The sequence below is a fragment of the Impatiens glandulifera genome, chromosome 1 (genome assembly GCF_907164915.1).
Source record: "Impatiens glandulifera chromosome 1, dImpGla2.1, whole genome shotgun sequence".
In the NCBI taxonomy this organism is placed as follows: Eukaryota; Viridiplantae; Streptophyta; class Magnoliopsida; order Ericales; family Balsaminaceae; genus Impatiens; species Impatiens glandulifera.
Window position 1 is genome coordinate 156,213,252 of NC_061862.1, and position 12,701 is coordinate 156,225,952.

The following is a 12,701-nucleotide window of genomic DNA, read 5'->3' on the forward strand; positions in this document are numbered from 1 at the left end:
TCTTTTGTCATAATTACATATTCATAATTACTAATTTATCTCTCGTACCATAATTATTAATTTATCTTTTCTAATTAATTTTTATTTTATTTTACTAATTTTTCTTTCCTAATTATACATATTATTTTTCTTCATTAATTTTATATAAACTTATATTTAATATTATATATATATTTATAATATACATAATAATACTATATATAATATATAATAACGTTTAAATAATTTATTAAACTTTAAATAAAATTACAAATTTTACTTTTATATTCATTTCTCTCTCATATTCATAATATACCTTCCTAATTAATTTTCATTTTGTAACACTAATAATTAATTTATTTTTTATTTTTTTCCTCATTTATATATATATATATATATATTTCATATTTTCTTACACATCATTTTTATAATTTTTTTCATAAATAAAAATTATAAATATTTTAATTTATTAAAAAATTAATATTAAGCGTTTCTCTTTCCTAAAATCTATATATAGTATATTTTATCATCTCTCCTAAAATCTATATATAGTATATTTTATCATTAATTTTATATAAATATATATTTTTTTCTTCCTATGATCCTTCAATGCATATTTATTATTTATATACTTAATTAATTAATTTTCTTTTATTCATTATATATCTTATCTATTATTAATTAATAAGGATTAAATATTTATACATACATAAAATTTTAAATTTAATTTAAAAAATACAAGTGGTAATGGTTAAAGTGTTCACATATTTATTATTTATATAATTAATTAATTATTTTTTTTATTCATTATATATTTTATCTATTATTAATTACCAATGATTAAATATTTATGCATACATAAAATTTTAAATTAAATTCAAAAAACACAAGTGGTCTAATGGTTAAAGTGTTCACATTTCATATTAGAGACCAGAGTTCGAGTCTCAATTTATGCGAATTTATAAATGATTGTGCATGTGGGTATGAGTGGGTGAATTTGTGGTCGATGTGGATGGCGTGTGTGAGTCCCTACATAGTGGATATGAGTGGGTGAATTTGTGGTCGATGTGGATGGCATGTGTGAGTTACGTAGTGGGTATGAGTGAGTGAATTTGTGGTCGATGTGGATGGCATGTGTGAGTCCCTACGTAAATGCGTATGTGAATTTGTGATTAACGGGGAAGGCCAAAAGTAAGGGTAAAATGGCATGTGTGAGTCCCTACGTAAATGCGTATGTGAATTTGTGATTGATAGGGAAGACCAAAAGTAAGGGTAAGATGGCATGTTTGAGTCCTTACGTAAACGAAGATAATATATATAAAAATGTTTAAAACAAAAAATTTAGGGTGATATTTACCAAAATTTTACACATTTTATATAAATTTCTCATCAAATTCTCGCAGTACAATAATCTCTCTTTTCTCCTTAGGAGGTGGGTGTCGACAACGGAACAAAGACCAGAGAAAAATATTCGATCTTGATTTGAAGAAAAAACGGGAAGCGAATGAATACGAGGATTGAAAATTAAAAGGAAATCGAGGATTTCACTACCTCCGTGGATTCTTAAATTTTTTTTAAAAAAATTTAAAATTAATTAATTTTTTTATTTTTACACATTTTATATGATTTTCTAATCAAATTCTCACGGTTTATCAAATTTTCGCGTTACATTTATCTCTTATTTCTCCTTAGGTTTAGGTCTTTCTTAAATCGACACTCCTTTCTCTTTAGGTATATGTAGCATGAGAAGAGGAGGAGGGCGACGCCGACGTGATAGAGATGAGCGACGATGATGCAACGGAGGAGGGAGACGATGACGTAAGAGAGACATAGAGGAAAATATTCGATCTTGATTTGAAAAAAATGAGAAGAAAATGAAGACGAAGATTCGAAATCAAGAGGAAGACGAGTATTCTCTGTCTCCGTAGATTTAGAAAAGAAAATAATTTATTTTTTTTTTACACATTTTATATAAATTTCTCATCAAATTCGTCTCTCCTTTCTTCTTAATTTTAGGTATTTCTTAAATTGACTTTCATTTCTCCTTAGGTATAAGTTGCACGAGACGTGGAGGTGGGCAACGACGACGCGACAAAGGAGGGCGACGACGATGTAAGAGAGACCTAGAAGAAAAAATTCAATCTTGATTTGAAGAAAAATGGGAAGCAAAAGAAGACGATGATTTGAAATCAAGAGGAACCCGATAATTCTCTTTCTCCAAAGATTTAGATTTTTTTTATTATTAATTTTTTTTATATAACAAAACCTAATAAGATATTTTATAAGAAAACTATAAATAAAATTGTATTTTAATGAATAATATTAATATTTTAATTATTTATATATATAATACAAAAATATAATAAATATATTATATATATAAATAATATAAAATATATTTAACTCTATATTTTGATATGTTTTAAATAATTGATAAATATTTATTAATTTAATTTATAATATTATTATAAATATATATATTTTTATACAAAATATTATAAAATTGAATTAGTGATATTGTTTAACCAAAATAAAATTATATATATATATATAGTTTTGAAAAAATAGTTTTTTGGTGTTGATATAAAAAAGATGGTTCAATATTATTTTTTAATAGACATTTCACATATATTTTTTGAGAGGATATAATGAAGCTGAAATAATTATGTACAAAAGAGAAAAAAAAAAATACCAACATATTTTTCTCAAATATTATTTTGGCCAATTTAAGATAGTGTGATAATTCACGTTAAATTTTTTAATTAAATTAATAAAACTAAAAAACTAAATTTTTGAATAAATGACCATATCTGTTTTATTTTATTTTAGTTGTATTTTAAAAAAAAAAAATCTATAAAGAAAAATTATAATAAATTTGAGATTAGATAACTTCACAAAATATTAATAAAAATGGAAATGTGAAATAATATATACACAATATGAAAATCGTAAATATAGTATATAGTGTGATTAAATTATTTTAATATAAAATTTTATTTTTATTTTTAAATTTGTCCGTTTGCATCGCACAGAAATCATGCTAGTAATTCTAAAGTCAATAACTTCTTTATTATATTTTATAGGGTGTGACAGACAAGGAAAATTGAGAAAATGATAAAAGAGGGAATAAAATGACTTACATTATTAGCTGAAAGAAAAAAAAAAATGATGAGAGAGTAAAGAGAAAAATATTTATATTTTCAGAAATTAAAATTAAGATTTTCATTTCTCATTCTCTTCTAAAATCTTTCTTCATATCATTTCTCTATTTTATATTTTATCATGATGAAAACTTTTGTGATTATAGGATGAACACCTCCCAAAAGAAAGATGTAATATTTTGATTTATTGACTCTCTATTTTTTTTTATTTGTAAGGTATGTCATCTAATTTCCGAATTAATTTTAGAAAATATTTTTAAATATTCGAAAATCTCGACATTAGACTACGGAGTTGCCATCTAATTTTTCAAAAAAAAATATTTCAAATAACTAAACACATTTTAGATATTTTGTTTTGGTTCAAGGTTTAATTATTACACTTAGAAAAGAATTTTCGCGTACTCTTCTATGCCGTCAAAATGACAGTTTTCATTTTAATATTTTTTTTCATATTTAAAATTTTATTGTTTTATACTTTTATTTAAGTATAAATCATAAAAGTATTACATTTAACGATTAAATTGGATTTTAAATCTAAAAAACAAACTAGGTAACTTTGTTAGTTTTTATATATATCATATAAAAAGAGAATTCTTAATTTTTTTAAAAATTTAAAAGGTTATTTGAATGTATAAATAGCAAGTGAAATATTTAAAAAGAATCAAAGGCCTTGTTCGGTTTAGGGTTGTTCATTAAGGGCCTCTAAACTCGAAACAAATCATATAGGGAGGAGCTTCACCTCGTCATTTAGAACTTATTCGCAGTCTCGTGAAGTTGACGATCAACATGCGAAGACCTCATCAGAGCTAGATCGGAAAAGCCGAAACTTGAATTGAGGCTAGCCTAGGGTAGTTCTATATCAAATTAACATTTAAAATCCGGAGATTGATTGAAAAATGCTCCTAACATTATTTATAATGTGTTCGGAAGTTTATTGAGTTGTCGTTATTAAACTATAGCTCAAAAACAACTCAATTTTTCAAAATTTTGAAATTAAATTTGTGTTTTTTCCGACCTAAAATGAATTGATCATATTTGATTTGATAGTCTAAGCTTCTAAGATCAATTCACAACCTTTAAATTCAAAGGTAAAACAGTAGGTAAAGAACCCAAGAACTTAGTTTTGTAAAATTTTAAATTTGTTTGAAATTTGTATTAGAAGTAGACTTGAACACTGATAGTGGATCTAAGAAATTGTTTTTAGCTATGTAGAAAGCTTTGGATGGATTAGAACAACCTCTAATACATTCTTTCAAGAATTAAAAATACAAAAACTTGAAGCTTCAAGCTTTAAAGGCGGAATTTTATTTTGGAAGTCTTGTTCTTCCTCATTTTTACTTGGCCTTCGAAATGAACTCGTGAACTCATGATCCTTTTTATAGCCGGCCTTAGTAGAGCAAGTGACTAAGACATATTTGAGCAAATGGCATTAATGGCATTTCTCTTTTCCCGCCGAAATCTATGCGTTTATGGTAGAACGATGACTTATGTCTATAGTCAAAATGATCCCCTAAATTGGTGATCTTTTAGTATTTTAGTTTTCGAATATTAGATTTGATGTTGCATCGACGAAGTTGACATTTTTTCCTTTTTGCCTTAGCTGTTTCCATTTTCGTCGTGATCCCGCAAAGAAGAGAACAAGGCCTCCAATGGGCGTTAGCGCTGCGACGGGTGTGTTCGGCGTTGGTTGATCGGGTCTACGCGTATCAACATTATTCTTCTTAAAAGACTTAGCCAAATCAATTCACTTGTAAAACTAAAATTCTTTTTGATGTTACACTCTTTTTGTGTCCACAATTTATTTCAACATCTTCTTTATTTAATCTAGCAAAAACAATAATAAGAAAAATAAAGGTCCTCACAAAATTATTTGAATTTTGAAAGATATGGTATTTAATGAAAAGAGAAGTTCTAATTGGTGAGTTTGACATTTGGATTCCTAATAGGTTTGAGCCACATATCAGCCACAACTCTTGATGATATGCTCCAAAATAAATCTTCATCTCTTGAAGAAGAAGAAGACGACGAAGATGGCGGAATCTGCTTCCTTTTCTTCCCCACCAATCCATAACCTACCAGCCATTGCATACCAGTTAACCTCTGCTTCTCACTCTTCCCTCCACTTCTCACTTTCATTCCTCCAACATGTAAGCTTCCAATCTTCAATCTCCTCTCCCGTTCATCATCGTCATCATCATCAGCAACCTTAGTTGCATTAATCAACGCTATCATTGGACCTCCAACCGCTTCGTATCGTCTAATCGGATCTCTCAACTGCAAGACTACGATTATACTAATCGACGATGAAGAACTATCGGATATCTCCGATGACACCAAAGATGCTAATGACTGAATCTGATTCATTGGCGAAACATCGAACGGTGCGTCTTCTTCCGCCATTTCTGCTTGTATTTTCAATGCTTCTATTGTTATTTCCTCTATTTTCTGCATTGAGAATGCTAGGGTTTCTTCTATTGAACGTGGATCTTCTCCAACGTTCCAAACTCCAGTTGAGATTCTATCGGACCTCCCGTTTGTCATTGCCGTTGCCATGGTTTTGACGGCGGATATAGTCCGGGCTGCGCTTGAACTAGCGCCTTCTTTGTTTCTTCCGTTGATTATAGCGGAAGCGATACCTTCGAACGCTACTTGTTCGGCGGTTTTTCCAATGATTTCGTCCATTGGCATTAGAGATGAAATCTCGGAATTTAGGGCTTCATATCCTAATCCTGCGATTCTTTGAAACAGCTCAAATCCTTCTACTGATTTGTTCATTGATGTCAGAACTAATGGTTTTGATGTCTGTATTGCGAGTTTTGGAGTGTCTTTCTTCTCCATTTCATTGTCAAGAGGATTCATTGAGATTAAGTATCCTCCATCTTTAGTTTGCACTACACAACCTAAAGTTTTGCCAAGATCAGGGAGGAAAACCTTACATTCTTCTCCTTCTTCCGAATCGTCAAGTTTCATTGAAGAGACATGATCGATTTGATTCAGTTTGAATTCCTTAGCATCTTCATCTTCAAGCATTTGAAGGAATTCTTTACTTACTGTTTCTTCGTCTGAATCCAATTTCTGTGACTCCGCCTCCTCTGTTTTCTTCATAGACTTTTCTTCTCCAACCATTAATGATTCAAGAGCTTTAATCTGTCGAGCAATCGAATCCAGCTCCGACAGCCTATTCAACATCACTCGATCTTGAACAACTTCCTTTACAATCTCCCCGGAAACCAATTTCTTCTCCTGAATCTCCACCCCTTTCTCCACTACATCAAAATCAAGTAAATCAACTTCGGGTGCTGGATCATCAACTATCACTTGTAAGTCGGCTCTTCTTGCAGAATTCGACGGCCTCCAATCCTCCGATAGCCTGGGACTCGCGATGCTAAAGGATCCTTTCGACTGTCTACGAGCAGATAAAGAAGCCAAGTTTCTTCTACCATTACCAGATTGACTACTGTAAATCCCAATTCCCCCATTTTTCTCCATCAACTGAAATCCAAGCTTCAACACAAGCTCACCTCCTTCAGCTTTCCCATTTAGATTGAAACTCACATCCCACTGCCTAACCCTTGTGCCCTCCGAGCTCATTCGAACTGATTCATCAATCATTCGACTAAGATCAACAGAGGTTCTCCCGAAATCAAGCTCAGGTGCATCAGCAGCAAAAGCATAAATCAAGAACGGTCTAGCCTCGAATTTGCTATGAGCATTTCCACAATAAACATTACACCTTATAAACAAAGTCTCTTCAAAATCCGCCACCCCTTGAGAAACCCGTGAAGGCATAGTGTTTACTGCGTCATCTTTACTCTCTCGCTTTCGTACACAAACAGATAGCCTGAGACCATTCATAGTAGCAGGAAGGTTTTGAATGGTAACAACTTCAACGGAGAACAAACATGTCATCTTGTGCATGCCAATATGAGAAAGAGCACGAATTGGTTTCCAATTCCAGATACTTCCTTTCTTATCTGAAGATGGATTGTTGTCTGTAAATCTGTTGACTTCATTCTGAGATGGTTGATCTTTGATCTGATCGTTAGGACGGGTCTGGGAGTGAGAGTGGGATCGTGATCGCCATGGGGTTAATGACATGCGCCTTGTTCTGGGTTTAGTAGGGTTTGGATTGTGGTTGTTTTTTGGATCATCAAGTAAAAGAGCTAGAGAAGGTGTTCTTCTTTTGGTAGTAGTAGTAGTGGAAGTGGAAGTGGAAGTGGAAGTGGAAGTGTGGGATTGGTATATGGTTTGGCTTAATGCTTCAAGTTCTTCTAAGAGCTGTGTATTGGAGTTCTTCCTGTTGTTTGTAGATGAATATTCTGTATCCGCCATTGTTGTCATTGGAAATGCAAATTTGAGAAATGAGGAAGATGATGATGATGGGGGGGTTTTTGTTGGAGTTTTTGGAAATAATAGTAAATGGGGTGGGCCGTAGATCACATGAAATTCGAGTGAGTGAAGGAAACTTCATTTACGTTGCTATCTTCCTCTCATTACACATCAGTAAATAGGACCAGCGGTTTCAATGCCTTTTTGAAACCTACACACTCTTTTTATTTGTCTGCCTTTCCTTTCACCTACCAATGCCTATTCATTTTGGTTTAGGGTGCGTTTGATTCAACATTTAATTTTGAATGTTTAACGTTTATATAATAATTTTTTATAATAATTGTGTAATAAACTAACGTAAAAATTTATAATAAACATATTTTGCGTTTAAACACATTTTTCTCGAATAAATTAATCTCGAATAAATTAAGTAAAAGTAGACAAGGGCACAACCAGTCAAACTTACCCTTATTCTTGACAATCAATCATTCATATCCTTATCAAATATCTTAAAATCCAAAATACCTTTAACAAACTTACCCTAAATTGGAGGATAGAGGGTCCATTCCAATTCTTGTTATTTAAGAGACTTAAATATAATAGAATTAGATTTAAAATTTAAATTTTGAAAGAATTATAAATAATGTATTGATGGAATTATAAGACTTGAATTCATTCTTGATACTTATTTTCAATTCATTCAGATATACAATTAATCAAATGTCTTTTTTTATTTTTTTGGTTGAAGGACATGTTTAGAAATATCTAGACGGAGTGCGAACGAAATAAATATTATTAAATATTAAATTTGTTAATATATAATTAAAATATATTTTAAAAAATTATTTCATTTAAATTATTATCTAAAAAATATTTAAAAGTTCAAATTTATCACGATATCCAAACACACTAATTTTCCCATGTTCCTTTTCTATTTTTATTATTAACTTAGTTTAAAATTTTAACAAATATATTTGATTTATTTATAAAATAATATTCTCATTCAACAAGAACAAGGAATTATAATTTTATAGTTTTTTTTTTTAAATATAAATTCAATTCTAATTTAATTTCAATTAGTTGAATTAAAATTTGGACAAAAATTCATTTAGAATTGACTCATCTTTGGTCAGTAATTATGGTTAATTATATTTTAAAATTTAATATTTATTAATTAAATATTCATTTTTCTCTTTTTTTTATTAATTAATTAATTTATTTATCTACTTTTATTATTTTTTTTATTTCTTTTTTATTAATTAATTAATTTATTTATCTATTTTTACTATTTCTTTTTTATTATTTATTTTTATTATTATTATTTTGTTTTTTTTATATCAAAAATAAATTGTTTTAAAATTAGTTAGTCTTTTTAGAAAGTAATATTTAAATATTATAATATATAAAGTAATTTAAATAATTTTAAAACACTCTAGATTGATTATAGTAAGAAACAAAATAATAGAAAAAAATAAAAATAAAAATAAAATAATCAAATAACAAATGAAAAAAATAATTAGTAAAAAGAGATAAAAAAAATTAATTAATTAATAAAAAATAAATAAAATAAAAAATAATAAAAAGAGATAATAAATTAATTAATATAAAAAAGGAGAGAAAAAAATGAATATTAAATAAATAAATATTATTTTTTTTAAAAAAAATTAACTATGTTACTCACAGATAAAGAAGCTGAATGAGCCAATTTTTGATAAAATCTATGTTTAAATAAACATATGTCTGGATAAATTTTTTATCTTAAACTTTCAATGTTAATTTCAATCATTCAAACAAAACTTAAGTTTAATATATAATGAAAATATATTTTTGTAGCATTTTAATATGTGATTAATAAGATCATCTTCTGAAAAATTTATTTTCAAACTCATTTTGGTGTAAATATCACATCAAACAGTAATTCTTCTTTATTGAAAATCTCATTCTCAAACCTAAAAGAATATTATTCTTATAATATTATTTTTTACCTTAATTTTTATAACTTTTTAAAATGACCCATATATTTTACAATTTTATAAATTAAATTAAAATATTTTAATATCACTCCAATATTTTAAATTTGATTATAAATTATTTATTAAAAATTTTAAAAATAAAATACACAAACTAATTTTTTTTTTAATATTATTATAATTTTTTCTAAAAATTATTATAATATATTTTTGAACATTATTAACAATTTTGAATATTATTATAAATTTATGTTATATCAAAAATATTATATAAATAAATTAAGTTATATAAATAAACTAAATAAAAAAATTAAAATAATAAATTATATAAATAAGTTTAATGTATAAAATTACCTAAATTAAGTTTAGGGATTATTAGAAGGAAAAAAAGTTTTGAATGTATGGACACTACAAACGCATAAGGGTGAGCATAATTTGAGTTTACTCAAACCTAACCCTAACCTAAACCCAAAATATTAATTTGGGTTGGGTTGAGTTGAGTATGGATTGGGTTGGGTTAGGGTTACCCAAATTATCCAAATTATATAAATTTAATTCTCTATTATTAATTCAATATAAACCAATCATCTTCCAACTTTAAGTCGAATACGTTTTTGACATTTTAACATGTTTAACACGTTTTCACACTTATAACACGTTTTTCACACGTTTTCACATTTTGGCACGTTTAACACGTTTTCACACTAATAACACAATTTTGTCGTGTTTAACACGTTTTTGACATATTTAATACGTATAACACGTTTTTGACAAGTTTAACACGTTTTTTATATTTTTGGCACGTTTAACACGTTTTTTATATTTTTGGCACGTTTAACACGTTTTTTGACATATTTAATACGTCTTTAATAAGTTTAACACGTTTTTTTTACGTTTTTAGTACGTTTAACACGTTTTTGACATTTTAACACGTTTTTGATATGTTTAACATGTTTTTTTACACGTTTAACACGTTTTCACACGTTTAGCATGTTTTCACGTTTTTCGCATGTTTAACACATTTTTGACATATTTCACACGTTAACATATTTTTCACATTTTTTGACATGTTTAACACGTTTTTGGCTCATTTAACACATTTTTAGCACATTTAACGTGTTTTGGTACATTTAACATGTTTTCACGTTTTTGGCACGTTTAACCTATTTTTGACATTTTAACACATTTAACACGTTTTTGCACATTTCACATATTGTTGACATGTTTAACATGTTTTTTGCACGTTAACACATTTTGACAAGTTTTTAACACATTTTGACACATTTAACACGTTTTTCACATTTTTGGCATATTTAACACATTTTTCACATTTTGGCACGTTAAACGTGTGAAAAACATATTAAACGTGCCAAAATGTGAGAAACATGTTTAAACATGTCAAAACGTGCCAAGATGTGGAAAATGTGTTAAATGTGTTAAATGTGCCAAAAACGTGAAAAACGTGTTAAACGTGTCAAGAATGTGAAAACGTGAAAAACATGTTAAACATGTCAAAACGTGTTAAACGTGCTAAAAATATGAAAACATGTCAAAATATGTTAAATGTGTCATATTTGTGAAAAAATGTGTCAAACGTGTTAAACATGTCAAAAACATGAGAAACATGTTCAACGTGTCAAAAATGTGTTAAATGTGCCAAAAACGTGTTAAACGTGTCAAAAACGTGTTAAACGTGTCAAAAACGTGTTAAACATGTTAAACGTGTGAAAACCGTATTAAACGTGTCAAAAACGTGAAAATGTAACAAAACGTGTTAAATGTGTCAAAATGTGGCAAAAAAACGTGAAAAATATGTTAAATGTGTCAAAACGTGCCAAAACGTAAAAAAAAACGTGTTAAATATGTTTAAAACGTGTTAAACGTGTCAAGAATGTGAAAAATATAAAAAAAAACATGTTAAACGTGTCAAAATGTGTCATTATCATTAAAAATGTGTCAAACGTGTCATAAACGTGTTAAACGTGTTAAACAAAAACATAAAAAAATGTGTTAAACGTGTCAAAATTTTGGAAAACGTATAAAAAACGTATTAAACGTATTAAAAACGTGTTAAAGGTGTTAAACATGTCAAAACGTGACAAAAACGTGAAAAACGTGTTAGATATGTCAAAAACATGTTAAACAGATAAAAATTTGTTAAATGAGTCAAATACATGTTAAATGAAAATATAATTTGAGTTACCCAACCAATATTAATAAATAATATGGGTTGAATTATGGGTTGGATAATACGGGTTGGGTTTATCCGTTTGTTCACCCTTACAAATTTTGAAAAACTCATTTTGAATTTGCGTTTGGTATTGATTGGAGGAAAAAGATGGTTTGGATTTGAATTTAGGTATCGGTTGGAGATGTTCCAAGAAAGTAGAATTATTTGAGTTTAATTTCAAATAATTCTAAACAAATCAATATATTAGTTATCCAAATATTAAATAAAAAAACCTTTGGGATTTTAGGATTGTTTTTAAGAAATTAGGTTATTTGAATTTTTTTAAAATAAATTATTAAAATATTTAAAATTTAATAAAAATAAAATAATATTTTTATTGATAAATTAAATAATTGAATAATTATAATAAAAATTTCCACTACGAATCATGAAACGAACTCTCCAACTTCAAGTCTCCATTCCCACAACTAAAATATCATTAATTTATAACAAAATCTACTCATTTTTTCCACAACTAAAATATCATTAATTTATAACAAAATCTACTCATTTAAATTAAATAATCCATTATTTCATTAAATACAATTGTTTTTTAAATAACTCAGATTATTTTCAAATAAACCTATATCAGACAAGCTAACTATGATTACCCTAAACTACAACAAAAAGATAAAAAGACAGTTGCTTGCCTTTTTTTTTGCCATATACAAAACAAAAAAAACTATGATTAAACCATAACTAAACAAATATGTATAAATATCTCAGAAGATCTCTTTCTTCATGAACCTGTAAGTAAGTCAAGTGGTTGTTTTCCAGGTTCAGCCTCTTTATCTTCTTTGTTTGAACTACGATTTCCCCCAGCAACATCTAGTGTAGTTTCACGGCTATTTGTCTGACCACCCCCAGATGGAGCCGATTTATCACCATTGGTAGCGACAACAGGCTCATTACCGTCTCCTGGATTCTTTCCATCAGGCTTTTTCTTTGCGTTCTTGTGCCAACTCTTTAATGCTTTCGATGTTTGTTCATCAAATATAGATTGCTTCATTGTTGATCCCATCTGATATCATT

At 28.0% G+C, this 12,701-nt stretch overlaps 2 protein-coding genes across 2 annotated transcripts; both read right to left on the reverse strand.

Annotated features, from left to right (window-relative positions):
- Positions 1-4,917: 4,917 nt before the first annotated feature.
- On the reverse strand, positions 4,918-7,644 carry LOC124920332 (protein PLASTID MOVEMENT IMPAIRED 1-like). Its single transcript, XM_047460799.1, has one exon. The coding sequence runs from the start codon at positions 7,479-7,481 to the stop codon at positions 5,052-5,054; it is 2,430 nt and encodes an 809-aa protein (XP_047316755.1). The 5' UTR covers positions 7,482-7,644; the 3' UTR covers positions 4,918-5,051.
- Positions 7,645-12,397: 4,753 nt separating this feature from the next.
- LOC124920333 (MLO-like protein 5) lies at positions 12,398-12,690 on the reverse strand. The gene has a single exon (XM_047460800.1). The coding sequence runs from the start codon at positions 12,688-12,690 to the stop codon at positions 12,409-12,411; it is 282 nt and encodes a 93-aa protein (XP_047316756.1). The 3' UTR covers positions 12,398-12,408.
- Between the last annotated feature and the right edge of the window lie 11 nt (positions 12,691-12,701).